The following is a 22,276-nucleotide window of genomic DNA, read 5'->3' as shown; positions in this document are numbered from 1 at the left end:
GCTGCCATTTTTTCTTCAAGTGGGTTTTGAAAGAGAGCTTTTTTCTTCACACTTTGAAAAAAAATTGCTTAAAGGTAATGGGTAAAACAAGTTTTTTTAAATTTATAAATTTAATTCATTGGGTTCTGGACTCTGGAAGTAATCTGTTAGCAGAACTGTTTTGTTCTACATTAACAGTGAAAATTTCCCGAAAATGTGGAAAACTTGCTGTTTTGTTCCTGTTAGTAACAAAATCCTGTTAATTCTGACGAATCTAAGTGGTTGGAAATAGAAATAACTTGTCTACATCTACAGTAATTCTCATGGAATTTTTATAGCCTTTTTTAAAAATAACATTACTTGAAAGTCATTTTTGTGGGTGTATTCATAATGGAAAAAAGAACAAATATAAAAACTTTGGGTTTATGCATACAGACATCTTTTTTATTGAAAGTGAAGTGTTTCTTTTAATCAATGCACGAAAAAGTCTATGAGCTTCACTAGGGTTTGCGATACAAAACTGCCTAACGATGCACAAATTCTTAAATAGTGTTAAGTTCTTGTTTAGTTGCATATTTCAAATATCTGCTTGACGTGTGATTGCTTGTGCTGGAATGTTTATTGCAGAAATGTAGCGAGAGCTCTGACAGGAGATTGCGCAATCAAAGAAGCTTCTGGGAGTTGATTCCTTGCTTCAGTTGTGCTCAACTTCCCATATTTTTCGTTTTGCAGATTGGTTAGCATGTGACACTAAGGAAAGGCATATTGCTTTACAAATCACTGTTTCAGTTTCTACAGAGTTTTTTAGTATAATTCTTTCATAATCTTCATTTCTGGACTTCTCTCATGGCTATTTGCCTCTAATTGTGGAAGTGTTTTGACTTGCAGAGTGTTAGGGAAGAATTTCCCTTTTAGTGGTGGGGAAGGGGAGATTTTTGTGCAGTGTTTCCAGACTGCTAGAAAAATTGTGATGTTCCCACTCTTTCTTGAAAAGTTGTTCAATTAATTGTCTGTGCTCTGTTTAAAAAATTAAGTACTTTTGTTCTCAGTGTCTGTTTCCAGTCCCTGGATTATTTTTCTGTGGGGTGTTACCAGAGGGCTTTCTTTTCCTTGGTGCACCTTTTTAGAGTCTTTTTGTACAGCATAATTATTGAGCTAATATAATCTCCAAGACCAAGTAGTCAAAGCTAAAAAGAGAACTTCTCTTTTTGTTGTTGTATAGTTTGTTTATGTCTGTAGTTAGCACTTGGTTATCTTAGCAGCAAACATAATCTGGGCCAGGTGACAGCAGGTTCAGTATGGCTGCTAAGGTATTGTTGATTTACAGAAAAATTAGTATCCTTTCCAGTGACTTATTATATTGCATGCTTTGATGGTAATATTTTTTGTTTGTTTGTTTTTCATAGCAGAGGTATCAGTTTTCAGGCAAAAGCATGGTGGGAGAGCTAGAAGCAGCAATTTAAGCTGTTGATGGGAGAACTTGCGCTAGTTTTAGTGTAATGTAAAGCTAAGAGATCTAAAGTTGCTTTACATATTTGACAGCTTTTACAAGAGCTAAAGCAATTTTATTGATGTTGTTTGCAGTAAGTTGGTGTCTTGCTAATTCACATCTTGCCCAAGTGGCTAAGGCTTACTTTCTGAAGTCAGGTTTCATGGATACCTGTCTGGAAAAAAATATGGGAGGCAGACAGCAATTTCCTAGGCAACAGATGTGGAGGGGTTCTGTTTCCTTTGGTCAATACCACTATTTCTTAATGGAGTTGTGCAGTTTCTTTCCTTTTGTTGAAGTCTTTACTCAACTCCTTGCAGGTTGCTGCAAAAGAAACCTTAGACTTTTGAGCGGGGACTGGACCAGTTTGTCTTCATTCTTTCCTATCTCTGATCTGTCTTTATACATTTTGTCGAAGGGAAGTTATGTACCAGTATTTGCATCCATAGTGTTAATTTTTATCCATGGTACTTTTGCTTTCTAATGAGCGTTTCTTAGAGTGTTTACTCCCATTGATCTAAATTGGTAGTTTTGAGTGTTTGTGTTTCAAATGAAAAGGCTGGGACTCCCAAATCAGAACAGCAGATCTCTCTGCTGCCTGTGGAAGAATCTGCCCTCACAGGATAACCAAGAAAGCTGTGAGGACCTCAAAGAGCGTTTGCTGATATAAATTACAAGTGGTGTTTGGTTTAAAAAAAAAAAAAAAATGAAGTAGTTATCTTATATCTTAGTTGAGGGAACTGGGCTTGCCTTATATTTTTGGTTGGCACCATAACTTTGAGAAGTGGAAAGGATGTGAAGTCGCTTTTTTCCACCGCGAGGTATTTCTGTGGATAGTGTGTCAGGCTGGCTGCTCATCTCCAGTTGCAGTTGTTACAGTAGCTGGGAACTCTAGACCTGTGAGGCATTTCCTAATACCGACTGCTGCAGTGGCTGTGGAATGCTGCGTCCATGGTGATAAACATCAGTCAGTGCTCCTAACCAGGACTCCTACTTCTTCTAACACTATTTAAATATGTATGTTTTAGATGTACTTGTGTTAATCACATTTAGTACAGTTTTCTTGAAAAGGGCAGTTTTACCAAGCTGCACTTACGCTTAATTTAATTCTAGTGTTAGTCAAATGTGGTTTGATAAATCATTTAAACCTAAAGTAGGCTATTTTCTTATTTTCTACACATTAAAATATAAAGAATCTCTGTAGCCTATTTTCTACACATTAAAATATAAAGAATCTCTGTAGCTTTCCAGATAGTTCTACAACTGTGTTAGTCTTTGTATGTAAAGTATTGTTTTCATGGTAGAATGTGCCACATTTGGTATAGAAGCTTTGAAGTTTGTAAAACTTGTCCACAGAGCATATTAACCAGTGCAAGTGGGTCTTTTTTAAGGAAGTGAGGCTGCAAGGATCCAGCAGTCTCACTTGCTGTGAAATGAGTCCGTTGACATTAATTTGACTTAATGGCAATCAGCTTTTACTCCTGTTTCACACCTTTCTGAGCTATTTTCAAATTATATGATATAACTCTTTTATGCCTAGATTTTACTGACTATGTTCTTGGTGCTATATTGGTCTATGTTCTTCATCATCTTTGAAGACACTGCTCTCTCATCTGATAGTTGTTCCTAAAGATGCAATACTAAGTGGAATTAATTCTGATGACAAATTGAAATAATAAAGCAGTAATGTAATAAATTAAAGTTGGATGTAAAGACTATTGACCACAAGAAACTATGCTATTGTAGTAAAATTCATGTTGTAATATAGTGTTAGAATTTGGAGTGGAAAGAAACACCCACTGAAATACATTTTCTGGAACACATCTTCAAACCATGTCAGTTTTCCATAATTTTAGGCATGAAATAGTCTCACGAATAGGTGTCATTCCGAACAGATCTAGCGATTCAAGATTTCTCTGTGTAGTCAGTGGACAGAGAGGAGCTCTGGTGTGAAGGATCTACGACTTGGCCTCTGTTTTAGTGAAAGGCTGAGGCGTGTAGTGGATCCTGGCAGTACTCCTGTGTGCTTACTGTGTATAGGTTGATTTCACTGACTTGCACTACATTTTGTTTTAGTTTATTCTAGGAGATGCTTCAGGTGGTAAGATCCATTGCTGAAGTGATGAAACAGCAACACCCAGAAGTGCGTGTGAAAACAAATTACTACTTGTGTGTGTATCTGTCTGTAGACTTGCACCTGAGGTTTCCTGAAGTGCTAATATGGATATAACAATATTGAGAGGACTTTCGGCTCTGGTGTTAGTTTCAGTGGGTATTTTGATGTATGTGTTTGTGTATATCAATATAGTTTGAGATATCTGTATTGATTTATAATCTGGTGAGTCATGCAGGAAATGTATATTCCAGGAATTTGTCAGTGCAAGTGTTGAACAGCTACTGTTTGAACAGAAGGCAAGTACATGTACTTATACAAGGAAGCACACAGAATGTGGGTGAAGTTTGCAGCTACACTTGGAATAACCCTTTAAAATGGTCACATGAAAGCAATAATCCATACTGCTTTCAATAATGTGGCCTTGAAGTTTCAAGATCTCCTTATTCAGTTGTTAAATCTTCACTGAGTCAAACTCTTTGCTCTTTATTGACTTAACACCCCACGCCCCCCAATATTTCTGTTTGAAAGGATATCTGTTTAAGCAAATTTGCAAGAACTCCTAGGAGTATTTTAGAATACTAGGGAGCAAGGAGCTCTGTAGAGTTTTGCCGTGCTGGGTGATGAATCAAGGGCCTTTTACCCAGGCTTACATGTCAGTTTGTGTACTTTGCCTGCTCTAACAATTTAATGAAAATTCTTAAGTGAAGTGCCTTAACTCTGTCTACATTATCTTGTCCTCTTTAAAGATGAAGTGTTAAATTGCAGTTTCCTCTTATTTGAACAGCAAAATTAATGAGCATGATTAACTTAAAACTTAATGGGATCTTTTGTGTATTTGATGAGGGATAGATAAATGTAGCTGTTGGCGTAGTTGACCAGAGAATTACGTATGACAGGACGTTATTGTGAATTATGATGAACACATGCAAAACAAGATGAGTCAGGTTTGTTGATTTGATAGTAAGGGGGGAAGATCATAGTGCTATAGAGATAGGAAAATGGCTACAATACAGGGAACCAAAATATGGATAGTTAAGAGTTGTAGATTTGAAGACTTACTTTTGTCTCTTGAAAAAAGAAAAGTAGAAAAGAGTCTAAACTTGGATAACATCCAGTCTGTGCAAGGAATGCAAATTTTTTATGCTGGTAATACTCATTAAGTATTTTTTAGTGCTTTGAATGCTAAATAAATAGTAAAATAATCAAGTGTCTCAGTAACAAAGTTTCAGCTGAATTTCATGTATTTTTATTGGTGCTAGATGATACTGCGTCATAATGAAATGTGTGTAAATAAAATTTCAAAATATAAAAATGCTGTAATTGTACCCTGATAATGTCGATCATTTACTCCATTTTCTACTTCATATCAGTTATGAATCATGAGATACGTTTTGCTAAATTGGAATTGGTTGATAGTGTATATTTTCAAATATCTCTATAAAATTAATATTAATTCAGTCATCTGATTGAAACCAGCATTACATAATTGTAGTGAGTTTTGAAATTAGTTCTTCACTCTGTCGTTGCAGTCATAGTCGTAGTAGTACTGGCAGTTTAATGCATTAAAACTTTGCAAGTGGGTATAGATCAAAATTTGAGAGAAATCCAGTTAATGTGAGACCGCTTAAGACAAACTGAAGAAAATCAGTCCATTTTAGATGAACTTAATGAAAAGAAGTTAGCATAACAACCTGAGAAATTCAGTGTTAAGAGATTGTGTAGTTAATGTATGTGTTAATGGTAAGTTTTATGTTACAGCATTCTGTGTTTTTAGAACAACTGAAGGGAAAGTAATGGCAAAGGCTGTTGGGCTTGGCTACGTGTATGAATAGATGAATAAATGGAAAGGTGGTGATCAGTCTACTCAAAACAGATTGGTAATGAAGTTTAGCAGGTGTGTGGTATTTCACAGTCATAAGGGATCTAAAATGGTGAATAATGATCAATTTATGAGGTAGAGCAGTAAAAATTAAAGATCTAGCAAATCAAAGAAGAAATTAATAATTTGTCCCTGACTGATTAAAAGTGGTAGGTAAAATTCATCTTTGAATGTTGATTGAATGCATGGGAGAAAACCCTCTCATCTTTATGGACTTATGTTATGTTGAACTAGCTTTGATTTGTAATGCCTAGTTTTTGAAAGAATCAATCTAGTACACAGTGACTGTAAAAACTAAGCAGATATTTCAGTGAAGAACTGAAAATACAATGAAGGACAGAACAGTAACTGTTGTAATGCATTGTCTACTTACTTGCTCACAACTTACACACAGTGTGCAGTTTCTCCACATGTGCCCCTGCCCCAGTAAAAATGTACCTGGTGGAAATAACAAATCACCAGAGGGTGTTGATGGTGGGAATTGAAATAAATTTCATGCAAGGATAATTGGAAAAGAGTTGGCCAGAAATGCTGCAAGTGCGTAAATCTGTGCCTTGGGTGAGGTGGGTAACGAGTCATTGTCTCTTTTTTGGCTGAAGAGTGGTAAGCTTGAGATGAGATACACTTTGTATAGCCTCTAGGTGGTAGAGTTCATATCTGTGCAGTGCTGTAAATGCAATGGAGAAAACATTTAGACAAAAATCACAAAAAAAAAGAAAGTTGCCTAGAAAATTCTTATCATAGTTGACAAAATGCCAGTCAGCTATGACAGTGCCATTTCTGGCTCACCCATACAGACCTTTGGTTTTATTCCATGTATCTGTACCTTTTCAACTTTTAAGTATGGTGTAGTAATGAACAAATTCAACCAACAGAATATGTGGAATTGTTTTCATAAGGAAGAACTCTGCATGTTGTAATGACTCCCTAGTGTGCCCTCTTTAAAATTTACGGATAAAATGAGGTCTTTTAAACAGATAACGAAACTATTGATGATTTCATTGAATGAATGTGATATAGAAAAGGCTGTATCAGACCATGAAACTGACTGAAGAACATTAGAAATGAAGTTTTTTCCCTGTTCTTCTTTAATCACCTCTGAAATACCATGTAAGTGACCATGTAAGTGGAGGTATAAACCAATTTATTTTAGTAATCCAATTTAACTGTTAAAACAAAAATATCTGTGTAGACCTGAAAGCTGTACAGGAAAATTGCTCTGTAATGACAAAATAAGGTAGAACTTAGTGTTAGCTGAAAATACCTCTAAGCCACAGTTTCCAAGAAGTATGGAATGTGCTGTATTTAAAGAAAGTACATACTAAAATATATATGGCACCCATCCAAGTGGAGGAAAAATCCATCATAAAATTGAGGCAGTCTTGTTTTAATATAGTTCATGGAACTACTGGAGGTATGGTTACCTGTTATAATGACATCTCGTCGTCCTTTAAGGAGAAGAGTATGGCTGCTATAGGTCTTGACGGAAAGATGATGTCCCTTCCTTTCTGTGTTGGCAAAAAAGTCAGACGACATATTGAAAGATGGACCAAGATGGAATGAAGAAAGCTGAGAGATGAGCTATCTCAGCAGCCACTGGCAATAATGATCATGTCTCATTTAGACTTAACCCTTTTTCTGCAAGCCATTGTTTCTACAACTCCGTAGTATGTTCCCATCTCTCTGACCCGCACCACTTTGAACCAACGCTCACTTTGAGCTTGTGCACTCCTCCCTGTTTGTCCACTAGTGATACCATTTAAAAATATCTGTGCTTCTGTGCTTCCCTTGGTGTTGGGACAGCCTGTAGTGTTTGCAAGTTCTTCTGCTTTAGCTAATGTAAGTGAAGTAGGCTGTTTCATGCTTTATGTTTTACACTGGGTATCTCAAGTATTTTACTTCCATTAATTATGATTCCATAAAATTGCTTCAAGCTTAGTCTTGCATTTGCAGTCTGACACTAAAATAATGCCAAGGGTTTTTTTTCTTCAGAAGGTTACTTCAGTTGAAGAAAATAATTATTTTGAGAGTTAAGGATTTGCAAGTCTCTTAATTATAGAATATCACCCATCCTTACCTTTTTTAATGGAAGTTTTGAACAGGTTAGCTTATTCTCTGGGTACTGTAGTGAAGGGAAGCTGGTTCTTGAAGAGCCTTTTAAATAAGATATTCTTGGCATGTAGCTTCCTGAGATACTGTTTGCATGATCTTGAAATATGATTTAAAATGAATGGAAGATCAGGAGCTTAAATCTGTATTTCAGAGTTGTGAAGTATTTTAATTGATGGAGTTCATATCTAAGTACTGGAAGGTGAAGAACAGAACAGGAAACATTGTACATGGTGAATTCTGAATTAAACAGTATTGAAATTTGCTTTTGCTTGTTAAAAAGGGAATTTGTATCCTTTTTCCCATCTTTAAATTAAAACTTTTAAAAATAACACAGCAAAATAGCTAACATGCCTGAGACACCAAGGAAACCATGAAGTTTTCTGTACTGTATGCTTCTTTAGGCATGGGCTTATATTTTAGTATTTTGAAAGAAAAAGTATGATACAAAAATAAGATTAATGTTATTAATTTAAACATATTGCCTTTTTCATATATTTTTGTATTTGGTGTTTAAAACCTCCCTTCCTATCAAGTAAAATAGTGAATTTTGGCTTTTGAAGCAAGCCCTGAATTGAAACAGATAATTGCACAATCCCAGAACCAACCAGGATTTGAGAATTTTTGGTTCTGCTTGGCATGTGGAAATTTTGTGTTAGCTGTGAACCTGGACAAATCAATTGACTGTACAGACTGGAAGGCTTCACAGCAGATTGAACCCCAGATTTTGGCAGTTCATTGTCATCTCTTTAATTTGCTTTTAAAAATCACTGGATGGAACCCAGCAGCCTCCTAGCTGGTGTTTTCCTACTGCTTCACACAGCATGGAGATAAATGCACAGAAGCTACTGGTGGGCTTAGTGTACTGCTGTGCAAGCAGTTATCATGGTTCTCCCTTAAATTTACTCATCAGAACCAAAGAATTTAATTTTTTTTCCTGGATTTCCTGGGTATTTACCATGTGTCTTTGGAAAAGGTGTCTTTTAGTAGTTTGCAAAGTATTTCTCACTAAATTACAGTTACCCTGCCTGAATAGTTTTATTTCTGCATCGGTCTTGAGTCCAAATTGTTGTTGGCCTCTTACTCTATTATTTCTGCTACTGACTGGTTTAATGTTGTTTCCTTGCTATTTGCTTTCTTTTTTCATCATCAGTGTCAGTCCAAAAAGGTGATCCTTTAATGCACAAGATGCAAAACCTGACTTTACTTTAGAGAAGTGACTTACTGTGATGCTTTTCTTGATTTGCATAGTTTTCATTTTAGCATTTCTTAATTCAAAATGAGCCACTGTAGGCAGAGGTAGCTTAAAAAAGGAATGTTTTTATGAAATTGACAACTTTAATAAGATCCAGCCTTTAAAGTAATTCTGATTATCCTTGCAGCTACCTGTTTTCAAATTCTAGCATGATTTTACTGCTTATTATATCTGAAGCAAATAATTCTTATCTCACATACTTTAAAAGTAAGGACTGCAAGCCAAGAAATAATTTTGGTCTTGATAGTACTTGGGATTTTTTATAGTTAAAAGTCAGTTGTAAAGACTGAGGTGAAAAATAGGTTTGAATTTGAAGTGAAAGATCAAAGACTAATATTTCAGTCTAAATAAAATGTGTTCTCAACTATGTATTTCTGGAAAATAAGCTTTCAAAAAGCTTGTGTTTCAGCTTTTGTTCAGGCCTAGTTACTTGATATACTTAGCAATACTGATGGATCAGTTTTCAATCCTGAAAAAAAGATAGAAAAATCCTTTTAAAAGCTGAAAGCAGTCAAATTAGGTCTAGTCAGATCTGAACTGATCAGATCAAAGATATGTCTGGTCGAATATCTCACTCCAAGCAGGTTAAAAATAGATAATATAAACACCTAGCTATGAATGGACAAGTAAATAGCAGTACATCTCTGGCATGCTTTACTAACATCCATCAATTTGTATTTTAAGACCTTTGTCTCTGTTTTTGCAGTTGTTGCACTTACCTGAGAGACAGAGGACTCCCTAATGTGCTTTAATTCTTTGTTACATAATTCCTAGAATACTTGATCATTTTTCAGTTGAAGCCATATCTGTGGTTTTCAGCCAAAAAACTGGGTTTAGTCTTTCTCCAAGAAGGTGCTACCCACTGAGGAGTCATTTATACCTAGTGACGAATTTAGACTTAAACTGTAAGTCACAAATTTCACAACACTTAATGAGACCTTAAAACTATTTCCTTCCTTGTTGTATTTTTCTATTGGGTTTTCTGATGGTGTTTGGTTTGCTTTTGTTTATAGGGATGCATGCTGGGGTAGTAGTGCCAGATGGGCTTGTGGTTGTTTGTTTCTAGATTTAAGTAGGGGTGTATAAAGCCCAACATCGTGTTCATGAGAATTCACACTGAATTCAGTGGATAAAATGCAGGGGTTTGATTCTGTGAATTGAATTACCATCTTTGTCCTGTTTGCCAGTTGCAATTTCATGTTCAAGTGCCTACTCTGTGATGCACTGTGACTTTTTAATATTACTGAACTTCATTAGAACTGCTATTTGTTCTTTTTGTATTTGGAAAAAGTAATTATTTTCATGTAGGTATGGAGCTAATTAAGGTAATAATACATAGAAGCATATGGAATTAAATTTTGATGAGTCCCGTGGAAGTGAAGGAGTAACAGCTGTTTCACGTAACTGCTAACAGTCATTAAATAAATGTGAACGATTTCATTTGCATGGAAGATTGATAGGGACAACTGTTTTTTGTTTTTTTTTTTTTAACTTGGCTCTTTAGTTAGCGGCATGTGTAATTATTTTTTCAAATACTTAATTTTGCTTGTTGTTTTGTTTGGTTTTTTTCAGGATGGATTAGATGCTTTAGTGTATGACTTGGATTTTCCTGCCTTAAGAAAAAACAAGAACATTGATAACTTCTTAAACAGGTGTAAGTATTTAATGTTTAATTTACAAAATAAGAGAAGTCTGTAATATCAAAAAGAAAATACCTGTTCCAGCTCTTTGAAAGGCAGCTAGGAGTTTGGAGTGCATTGAGTTTTTGGGTACAAGTTGTTTTGGTTGCAGGAGTCTCATTTATTGGGTGCAAGAGTTTTATTTATTTATTTCCCACTGAGAAGTGACAGCTGCCTATGTAAATCTCATCCCCAGCAATTGAATGTCCAATCTGTTGCCCTTGTAAATGGCCTTGTCTGAAGTGGCACAAAGCCTTTTAAGAGAAAGGCCTCTTGTCTTTGTTAGGGCAACTCCCTGGATTCCCATAACTTGTTTTCTATTTTCATGTACTAGGATATCTTAAGCAATTAACAATAAAATGGCATAGTGATGTGTACAGTGTAATGGAAGTGTATTAAATGTTTGTTCACTAACAGGCTGGAGCATTATTTTGTAAGCTTTTGAGTTTTTTAGTACGAAAGGTCTCTTTTCATGAAAATTTTATACTGCACAGCTGATGCATTTACTTGTGTATGCAGCTGATGTGGCTGCAGAATTCTCTGCATTTACTCTGTGTTTTTCCACTGTCAGATTTCCTGCACATTATACTCTATAATAACATTTTAAAGTAGTAAAGTTGGTCTTTTAATAGAAATAATAGTTCCATAATTTTCATAATTTAAAAAATCAAAACACAAAGAAAACTCCAAAAAGGCATTTATGAATCAAAACTTTTCTGAAGGCTGCCAAACTGACAAATTCTGAAGATCATGGCAGAAATGTTTACTGATTGAAGATTTACTTCTGCCTGTAGACTAAATGGGCAAAACTTGAAATTAAGCTAATACTGTTAGATTTTTACATGCTTAAGCAATTAAATTAAATTCTATAATAAGTGTTTTTTGTGGTAAATATGAAGTAATTTGGCGAAAATAATTTTTGTCTTTACTTTGAAATTTATGTGGAGTGGTTTTTTTTGTTTCCACATTGTTTTCAAATGGTTTATTGAGTGCAATTGTAACCTGTGATAGTGAATTTGTGGTTATTATTTTACATTAATCTCCATTTGTGTGAATATTTGTGTCCACTAGATCTGTTTGATGGTTCATTTCCACGTAAGCTTGTTACTGAAAGCCTAAGCTCTAATGTTCTGTTTAACTTTTCACAGTTCAAACTGTATTGATACCATATGCTGAGTTACATGCACATTTTGTATACTCAGTTATTTACTGAGAAGGTGTGGTGAAACTCTTGGAGGAAAGAGAAGTTGTATCAGGCAAAGGAAATACTCATTGCAACAGATAATTTGAATGTAATTTTTATGAGTAGTGAAATCATTAGTGAGTCTCAAAAAGCTTCACTTCTGCAGTAAGGGCTGAGTGAAAGAAAAATTTTACATTTACAGCCTGATAATGAATATCTTTTAGGTATAAATTATATACTGTGTAAGATGTGACCTGAAGTAATCTGAAGGTGGAGAACAGAACACATTGGTTCCCTTCAAACTTCCTTTGAAACATTAACTTGCAGTGTTTGTTGAAATATGAAAGCAAGCTGTGGCTGTGTGAGTAGTGGCCTTAGAGGGAACTGAAATCTTAGTTTGCCTTGAATTTCTATTAAAAAAATTTAAAAAAACATTTTCGTGTTTCTTTTATTTTATTAGGAGACTGTTTAAAATATCTTTTTGCAGTATCAGCTGCCTGGTTTGCAATGTTATTGCAGAAATTTAAAATAAATTTCTGGATGGCAAACAAAATGGGACTTTGCTTCCTTTATTTTGTGGACTTATAGCCCTATGAACCACTCCTTATCCCCTCTTTACTTCTCCCTAATTTATGTTGTATATTTGTGGAGCCTCCAAAATCTGCCTCTACCGGCTGAGGTTGTGAGGATGATTTTTGCAAATGTAGAACCTTATCGTTTCTCTACCCTATAGAATTAAAAGAATGAAGAAATGAGTATTGGAGGTATCTGAAAGCCCTGCTTTGCAGTGGTGACTCAGTTTATTTCAAGGCAGCATCTGAGCCTGTACCCAAAGTTCAGGGCAAGTTGGGAGAGGGCGATTTTTGCCATGGGAGCCACCCCAGCTGTTCATACAGCATAAGCTGGGCAGGTCCTCCACTGCTCCTGGGAGATAAGGAACTGCCTATTGAAGTATATTGCAGCCTGATAAACCTTGTTTAACAGATCTTAGAATATGGAGGTCCAATTTCCAGCACTGGTGTTACTATAAGGTGTTATCTGAAGATAGCTGAGTGTTAGTATGCATCTCTAGCAGTAAATTTCAATTTGCAACTGATCACAAGCTTGGCTTACATTATTTTAAGATCCTTAGCTTAGGTTGCTCTTCAGATGTATTTTCCTTAATTCTGCTTTGTTCAAAGGCAGTACTTGTGATTGAATACCATTTAAAGGATTCATATTGTGCTTAGGTTTTTTTGTTCAGGAGAGGTGAGCCTCCTGTTGTGAGATTACTAGGCAGAAAGTTAACAATAGCTAGAAAATTGCTGTAGTGAAAATTGCTGCATTTTAGTTCTGTGCAATCTTGCTCCTTCTCTTCTGTAAGCCAGTTCGCACCAGAGCAAATAAGGCAATGCATTATTTGTTGGAACTACTGAATATTTTGATCCCTGTGTGGCAGAATTTGTCAGAATTTAAAATTTTGCTATAATTTACCATAATAAACCTGTGTTATAAACACATTGTAAATGGTTGCTTTACATTAGATAATAACGCCTCAGAGTACTTATTTAAGCAGAACTATATTTGTTCCTCTTGAGGTAATAAAATCTTACTGAATTTTTATTGTAGATAGGCAGCTTTTGTTTTAGATTGTGACCTGTGTAGGTAGAAATCTAATAATAATTTTCTGTTAACTGTTTTATCAGTTTTTAGCATATGAATGTAAAATATTTCTCCTCCTTCTTCTTCCGCTGTCCTTACTTCTCTCTAAACTTTGCTTTTAGGCCTAGAATACTATTTTTTGAAAATAAAATGCCATTGCATTATTTTTTTGTTAGAAGCATATCTGTTTTAGTAGAACTTCCTGGCTTTTAGAAATACTGAAGCATGAAGCTTTTCTACGTAGTCTCATGCCAGTGTTGACCCACATGGATTAAAATAGACTGTTTTAATCTTTTACCAAATTTGGAATTAGAATTAGAATATCTGTCCACTGGGAGTTTGTAAATTATTCTAGTTTATAGAATGACAGGTTTATATAAATAATTGCAGTGATTCCCACTGCATGTTTTAAATTAAAATCTTCTTTTTTTGAGTATTAGGAATCATGAAAGTGCAGAAAAGCATAACTTTTTTCAAAAAATATTTTTTAAGTGTCTTGTAGTGTATTTTTTATACACTTTCTCAGCTGTGTTGCATATTTATTCAGAAATAATATTTTTATTCTGATCAGTTTGCAAGCAGGATGGTGCTGGACAGGAAATTCTTGCATAGCTTTTTTTTTTTTTTAAGGTAAATATTTTAAACAAAATTTCTAAATTATGGTCTCCTGTAGTGGGATTGTACAGTGGAGTCACTGCATTTGGTTATTTGGTATCTGGTTGTGAGAATAAGGTCATGCATTCTTGCAGAGAATTTTTCACTGGCAATGTAGGTTCTTTGAGCAGCAGTTCTTCTAAAAACTATGAAAAATTGAAGTTAGACAAACAGGTTTAATTAAGTTGAATATATATGGATTGTGAATTTTGTTCCATGTAGATAAAGACACAGTAAATAAAATGAGAGATCTGCGCATGAAAGCTGAAGATTATGAAGTGGTGAAGGTGATCGGTAGAGGGGCATTTGGGGAGGTTCAGTTGGTAAGTTGAGTTTCTATTTGTACATTTGAATGTATTCTGTAGTATTTGCTCATGCATCTGTTTCTCAGTGTAGTATTCAGAACATGCAGTCTTAAATAGTAAAGCCTTTGGCTCAGTGAATTTTTTTTCCTTTACAATTTCTGGAAATGTTTTTGAAAATGTCCTATTTCAGTCCTGTCCAATTGCGCAAGTACTTGTTTTGCATTGTAGTCTTCTCTCTTAAAATGGAATGTGTATTACTCATAATCAAGAAAATTAGCCTTTACCATTGTTTACATGGACACTTGAAGTCTTAAGGGCTAGAAGAGTTTCTGCCAGTTCAGGGACTACACCAGATTTTTGTGGACATAGTTCTCACAGATGAGAGATGTGTGTTGTTTGTGATAGGTTAGCAGCCAGGCTTGTTAATCCTGCTTTATTTAATCAAGTGCTGGTGGGAGAAACTGGAGATACAGCAGCAAGTATACACATCTGCTAATGAACTCTGGAAAATGCTTGTAGTTTTAACTTTATGGTATTTAATATCACTAACTGCCAGTATTTGTCCTTCTAAAGGCACATACATGCAGATTGTGTGACTTCTGTGCCTATGGACTTCTGTACTGAAAAGTTCTAGCAAGTATTTTAAAAGCAATGCAATGTCAAATGTAATTATTTTGTGGATGTACAGTATATAATCCTTTATAGTAATGTGTAGAGTCGTATAAAATGTGTTAAATGGTAAAGCAGGAAAAGTAATGTTTTCAGTGATATTTTCCATGTGTTAATATGGCAAACTAATACATTTGGTATGCCACATTTGTCTTCACAGGTAAGGCATAAATCCTCAAGGAGAGTGTATGCTATGAAACTTCTGAGCAAATTTGAGATGATAAAAAGATCTGATTCTGCATTCTTCTGGGAAGAAAGGGATATTATGGCTTTTGCTAATAGTCCCTGGGTTGTTCAGGTAAAGTGATACTGCTTTTAAAATATTAGCATTATAGAATAGTTTGGTTGCAACACTGCATGACCTGGAATGACATGTTTTGAAGTCTCTTTTTTGTTTTTTTTTTTTGGTCTGCTAGGGTATACATGACTAATATAATAGCATTTTTTTATAGCAGTGCTATACAAAAGAGCAGGAATAACGCTTGCTTCAAACTGTATTTTGTCAGATTTGCAAGATAAAAAATATTATTAAAACTCTTTGCCAGATATATTTTGGTGCATCTGCTCTGTAGTACTTACTTGAATCATCCAGCATACCAGAAAGATGTGCTTAAGACAGAGCTTCTGTAAATTCTAATTTTTGTGTGTATCTTTGCAAATTATACCTGCTCTGGTAATTTTTTCCCCATTTCACTGTTCTCACTGACAGTTTTTTGGGAGGCGCTGCTGCCTTTGAAGTTTTAAGGAACATGCCTGAACCAATCATTGAGCGTTGTGTGTGCACATGTCATCTTGTTTATTTAAACTGTTCTTATGCTTAAGCATCTTCTGTTAGGTTGGAATTACACAAATTCATTCAAAATTTACCCAAATCAAATATCTGTCTGGGTGTGATCGTGCAGAATAAAACTTAGGAATTTCATACAGTTTTAAGTAAAGAAAAATCTGCTTGCACTACTCATGTTGAACAGAGGGCTGGCAACTTTAAGGGAAATATTTTTATTGTTTAAAGTTTAGACTAATTTTCTAGATAATGAATGTTGATGATAGAAAAATGAACATTTACTGACGTTACAAGTAGAATCAGGCAGATGTTTGCAACAGAGTAATTTCATCTTTTCATATGGGTCAACTAACATCCCAGTGAGAAAGAAAAACATTTTTTCTAAATGTAATGAGCATTCTTTGAAATGATCTCAAAATTCCTTGCACCAAATTCACTAATCATAATTTGTAACCTGAACTCTACTTCTTCCAGGGTAATATGAACTGATGGAGAATCTGGCTCTAGAGGTTAACTTCCTTTTAGGAGGTTTGTTGAATGATGCAGAGTTGCTGCAGTTATTGTAGCAATTCTGTTACTTTGGAAATCAGCTTTCACAGAAGTGTCTTTGATTTGCACACAAGCAAAGTATTAAAGATAACTGGAACATAACTGTCATATTTTTTGTTTTTGCTTTTTTGCAGTTATTTTATGCATTCCAAGATGACCGTTACCTTTACATGGTGATGGAATACATGCCTGGTGGGGACCTTGTGAATTTAATGAGTAACTACGATGTTCCAGAGAAATGGGCAAGATTTTATACTGCTGAAGTTGTACTTGCATTAGATGCAATTCACTCAATGGGTTTTATACACAGGTGAGAAAGAAAGATATTATGTAGGGTTGTTTATTTCCTGATGCTGCCAGAATCACTTCAGTTGAGGCAGTTATAAAATTCAAGATACCACTTCTTTATTGTTATTCCATAATTATTCCATCTTACAAATTGAAAAGCTGTTGCCTCAGAAACTGTAAGTCTGAGGTGATAAAGTAAGGGTTTTCAGCGGGCTGATGTTCCTCACTTTGGGGGACAATAAAATTGTCCCACTTTACCAAGAGATAACAAGAACAAAAATGGTATGAGCATGTTGGCCCCAAAATGGTTCTTTTCTTTTGATTAGAAAAAGCTGTTTAGGGAATTTGATCACAGTAGTATCCACTGTTAGGAATTAATTCTCTGCTAGGCATTTGAAGCCTCAGTGACCCATTAAACAAGAATCTGTGAACAATGTGAGGAAAATCTCCCAGCCATATGTTTTCTTGTGAGGGGCATGATGGAAAATTGAGATGCAGAGCAAAGGGACTTGGATTAGTTTCATATTATGTATTTGCCCTAAAGTGAAATGTAGTCTTTTCTCGGATAGGTTCTTTTTGATATTTGAACTGGTATCTGTTTCTAGCTTTTGATTATATTAACTGGGAGCCGAAGAATAAATTTTTCAACAGAAAATACGGGGAGAATTTGAGTAGTGTGTAGTATACACTATAGTATATACATTTTCAGTTTGTGATTTGGTCACAAGATCAGTGTTAACACGTAAGTTTTTGCAAAAAAGGCTAACACAAAGCAAAATAAACTACTAATCCATTGCTTGAGTAGGATCTAGAGCATCATTAATTATGTAGCTATGCTGCATCTAATGGATAAATTATCTGGCTGAATGAACCATTTGTATGTGTGTATTGCAAGCTTTAGAAAGCAGGCATTAGAAGATGCCAACAGCACAGAGAGGTTTTTTTCATTAAAATTTAGATTATTTTGACACCAGGAGATTTTAAAAAAAATTTTGTTTCCCCCTGTAGTTAGTCTGTTCAACTCTGGTGAATGAAAAGAACTTGAGAAAATATGGGCCTACTGCTTAATAGGTCAGAGACTGAGTGACAAAGGACATGGGAATGGCTGAGGTGCTGCCTTTGCCCAGCCTTCATTGATAAGGTCTGCTTTCAGGCCTCTCAGATCCTGTGCCCAGTGGCAGAGCTTGGGAGAGAAAAGCATTGCTCTGGCAGAGGAAGATCAAGCTGAGTCCCAGTTGTGCAAACTGGATACGAACATGTCCAGGGCACACGGTGGGACATGCCATGGGTGGTGAGGGAGCTGCCAAGTAGCCTCATGATACTGTTCTCTGTCAGCTTGGAAGGTGTGTGGGAATTAGGAGATTCCAGGTGACAGGAAGGAAACAAATGGCACACCTGTCTCGCCCCAAGAAGGGCTGGGAGGAGAGAGAGGAGCTGAAGGCTAGCCAGCCTAAGGGCAGTTGGATTAAATTGTCAGGAAACAGTTTCTAAGGATGTGGATGGGAAGGTGATTGTGAGCAGCCTGCATGGATTTATGAAGAGCAATACATGTCTTCCCAAACCAATTACCTTCTGTGTTGAGATGATGGCTTGACTGACAAGGCAAATTATGTTTGTCTTGACTTCAGCAAGGTTGTAGATGTAGTTGGGTTAGAAAGGCATAGTTTGAACAGGTAGAACTGGCTAGATACTCCTTGAGTGGATTGTGCTGTCCAGCAGCAGTCAGCTACCAGCAGTTCCCCAGAGGTTTGATGCCAGGATCAGCACTCTCTCTGTTCACAACATGAACAGTGTTCAGGCAGGACAGAAAGCATTAGTCACCAGCTGCCCAGCAGAATTTTATAAAAAAGGTGGACCAGGCTTGAAGTTGTGTGGTGAAAAGATGAAAGGCAATGGATGACACCATTTGCAGCAGGGGAATATCTAGCTATTCATTAGGAGTTTTTTTTTTCCACTATGAGGGAGGTCAAACAGTACAAGAGAAAGGTTATAGATTCTTCATCCTCAGAAAAAGGAAAGTTGCCTGGATTTGACCCTGAGTAACCTAATGTAACTTTGAAGTTCAATCTGACTTTGCAGCTATACTTTGATCAGGCAGCTAACTGAGAGTCTTACAGAAATCCCTTCCAACCAGAATTATTCTGTGAATGTACTGGTACACTTGCACTACATTTCATCAGACAGTTATGGCCAGAGTTCTCCTTTGAGGTCTCTGAAATATACTTTCTCCTGAAATTTGTGTTGTGCTGTCTTAGTAATTGTTTCTTACTGCTATTCTGCTTCCATATGTTCAATGACATCAACATGCTGCACTTTACCAGTTACTTTATGAAAACTTCTATAGTGGAAGTACTTGGAGAGCGATATAAGTTAATACTCCTCTTGAGTCACAGGAAAATATTTGTTCACAATAATAGAATTTTGAAAATGACATCCAGTTGTTCATTGAAATAGAAGTGGTACAGGAAAGAAGCTATGTTTTCAATGCCTGTTTGACATAACCAGTGAGTGTTTTGTAGGAACTTGAGGTTCAAGATTAGTGATTAAGATTTGGTGATTTAAGGCTGTATTCTCACGTGTGTTCTGATTTTTTAAAATGTTGTTTTTCAGCAGTCTCTGTGGGTCATGGTACTTAGAGGAAGCAAAAAAAGTGGAGGCAATAGTGGTGCTTTAATGTTGTTGTTTTTCCATAAAATGTTGCATCTGAAAAGCAGTTGACTTCCATTGTTTTTATAAGTTAAATCTATTAAATTAAATTTTTACTTTTTAAAATATGTATTTTTCTTTCAGAGATGTGAAGCCTGATAATATGCTGCTAGATAAAGCTGGTCATTTAAAATTAGCAGATTTTGGTACTTGTATGAAGATGAACAAGGTAAACATATGTTTGTAATTTCGCTTTTCTGTTTGTGAAAGGAAAACATACTTAAAAGTGAAAAGAAGAGACACTGGAAAGTTTTAAGCTACATGAGAAGAGTGTACTCTGTTCTCTTATTGTTCTATTATTGTTCTTCATGGTCTGGTGAAAGGTCATGGTACTTAGAGGAAGCAAAAAAAGTGGAGGCAATAGTGGTGCTTTAATGTTGTTGTTTTTCCATAAAATGTTGCATCTGAAAAGCAGTTGACTTCCATTGTTTTTATAAGTTAAATCTATTAAATTAAATTTTTACTTTTTAAAATATGTATTTTTCTTTCAGAGATGTGAAGCCTGATAATATGCTGCTAGATAAAGCTGGTCATTTAAAATTAGCAGATTTTGGTACTTGTATGAAGATGAACAAGGTAAACATATGTTTGTAATTTCGCTTTTCTGTTTGTGAAAGGAAAACATACTTAAAAGTGAAAAGAAGAGACACTGGAAAGTTTTAAGCTACATGAGAAGAGTGTACTCTGTTCTCTTATTGTTCTATTATTGTTCTTCATGGCCTGGTGAAAAGAACTGGATGATCTCTAAGGTCCCTTCCAACCCAAACCATTCTGTGATTCATACATCTTATTCAGTGATAATGTAAAGTGCAGAAATGGTTCTTCAGGTACTGTTTTTAGAGACAAGTTTTTCTGAAGTTTATTTTCTGAAGTCAAGCCTTTGATTGTCTCTAGATGCTCAAGGTTATTCCTTTGAGTCATTTGGTATGAAAAGTTACTGCAAAGAAATGAGATGATTTTTACGTAGTGTGCCAGAAATTAAAGAATCAAAACTGACATGCCAGTTGCTGAATACCAGTTTTACTTATTAGCCATTGCTGACATAGTATGAGGACAAATCTGAAGGAAGCAGATGTCATAGAATTATTTATTTTTTTAAAAATGTATTCTGAGGTCATTAAAAAAAATGTTTTGCAACATGTATTCAAGTATTGTGTAGCACTGTTGTTCCCTACACAAAACTGACTGCTTTGTGTCAGCCTGCGCATATATTTGAGGAGAACATATTGTGGAAATCTGAAATACACGGTACTTAGTAGAGTTGGTGTAATATGTACAATATGTTTTCATCATATTCCAGGAGATTTGAATAAACTGCTGTACTTAGGTGCTGAATAAAAGGCACCAATGAAAACCAAGTTCAGGCTATGTGTAAAAATCCTAGTCGTCTTGAACCTATCTTTTGGTTCTCTAGTCTTTTGAAAACAAAAGGTTATTCTCTACAAGAAAAACGGCTCAGCAGAGGAGCTTAATTTAGGATTTGCTGCATATGCAGCACTAAATTAGTATTTATTTTATTTGCTTAGTTATGTATTTTTATGCAAGTTTTTCCAGTGATCCATTTCTAGGAATGGCATAGGATTATTTCAGAAGTGCCTGAGTGGCACTGGAAAGGGGTATGTGGTTACACCTTCAGCATTCTGGATGACAGCTCCAGTGTGACTGATCTCATTTCTGTGAGCACTTTCTCGGGAGTGTGAGGAACATCAAAGACTCTTCTCATCTGTTACCTGTTTTGAAGTCTCTCTACATAGATTTTCAAAACCTTATCTACCTTTAGTCTTTCTAGCATTCAGTATCTTGGGTCAGAGGCCAAAAACTTGCAGTTCAGCTGTTCCTGTTATCAAAATCCCTGATGTTGACCCATTTATGCTAACAGAGGAGCTTTCACTGTTTACAGAACATCCTGTCAGCAAATGACACATTTATACTGGCATGAGTGGCTGTGTGGTGTGTGCGGGGCCTAGGTGCAATTCTGATTACTTCTTGGATACTAACTGAGGTTTTTAAAGCAACTTCCATTGTGTTTGACAGGTGCAGTGCTTTGTTCTGGCTTTAGCAGCTTAGACTTCAAAAATATTTTAAAAATCCCATTTTAAAAAGAATGTACATTGACAAAATTTTATGTGGATCTGTTGATGTTGCTTAGGCTGCATAAGCTCACGGAACTTACTGGCAATTTTGGATCTTATATTTGTGCCTGGCTGTTTTCCTCTCTTTTGTAGGAAGGAATGGTACGATGTGACACAGCTGTGGGAACACCAGACTACATCTCTCCTGAAGTACTGAAGTCCCAGGGAGGGGATGGTTACTATGGGCGGGAATGTGACTGGTGGTCAGTTGGAGTCTTCTTGTATGAGATGCTTGTAGGTGAGTAGTAGGATCATCAGAACTGACTGCACTACAACTAGACTACCATGTCAAAATCACTCTTGTTTTTAACATTATTTCTCTTCTGGCATGAGCTGTGGTTTACAGATCCTGGCATTTACGGAATGTATTTTAGAAAAATTCTGGCAGAGTTCTCAAACATTTGTCCTTGTCTCTTGTTCACTTGGTTGCATACGTTGTTGTATATGTAATTCAGATACTGCAAATCAAGCCTACAGTAATTTTGATCTGCTTTTTCATGTTTGTGGTTCTGCTTTTCCAGGTGATACACCTTTTTATGCAGATTCTTTGGTTGGAACGTACAGTAAGATTATGAACCATAAGAACTCCCTTACTTTCCCTGATGACAGTGACATTTCTAAAGAGGCAAAAAACCTCATTTGTGCCTTTTTAACTGATAGGTAAGGTTTATATTTTATTCATAATAAAAATAAGCCTTCATTAAGAGTATTGTCACGTTGGAAAAAAAAGAAGTATTTGTTTTGTGTGCATTTTTAAACTGCTCAGGAGAAGTGAAATTCTTAGTGCCTGGGCATGAGTGTGGTGTAGCAACTTGGCAATTGCCTGAGCTGTCCATGATGGTGGAAACAGAAGTAGCAG

At 35.7% G+C, this 22,276-nt stretch overlaps 1 protein-coding gene across 6 annotated transcripts in view; it reads left to right on the top strand.

The window, feature by feature from the left end:
• ROCK1 (Rho associated coiled-coil containing protein kinase 1) overlaps positions 1-22,276 on the top strand; it is an 84,061-nt gene that overhangs the window by 21,578 nt on the left and 40,207 nt on the right. For 3 of the 6 annotated variants that reach the window (XR_005955980.1, XM_041477632.1, XM_041477633.1), the window contains exons 2-8: positions 10,400-10,481; positions 14,207-14,307; positions 15,119-15,256; positions 16,426-16,601; positions 19,370-19,454; positions 21,511-21,655; positions 21,939-22,077. Coding sequence is in view for 5 of the 6 variants with exons in the window: in XM_041477632.1 (XP_041333566.1) it covers positions 10,400-10,481; positions 14,207-14,307; positions 15,119-15,256; positions 16,426-16,601; positions 19,370-19,454; positions 21,511-21,655; positions 21,939-22,077 (866 nt within the window). In the remaining variant the exon portion in view is untranslated. Of the gene's footprint in view, positions 1-10,399; positions 10,482-14,206; positions 14,308-15,118; positions 15,257-16,425; positions 16,602-19,369; positions 19,455-19,779; positions 19,862-21,510; positions 21,656-21,938; positions 22,078-22,276 lie in introns of those variants that run through there. The other 3 variants (XM_041477634.1, XM_041477635.1, XM_041477636.1) reach the window with 3 other exon arrangements.

The sequence above is a fragment of the Pyrgilauda ruficollis genome, unplaced genomic scaffold (genome assembly GCF_017590135.1).
Source record: "Pyrgilauda ruficollis isolate IOZ18807 unplaced genomic scaffold, ASM1759013v1 scaffold41, whole genome shotgun sequence".
NCBI classification, from domain to species: Eukaryota; Metazoa; Chordata; class Aves; order Passeriformes; family Passeridae; genus Pyrgilauda; species Pyrgilauda ruficollis.
The sequence above is the reverse complement of the archived record's forward strand: the minus strand, read 5'-3'. Positions and strand labels throughout refer to the sequence as shown.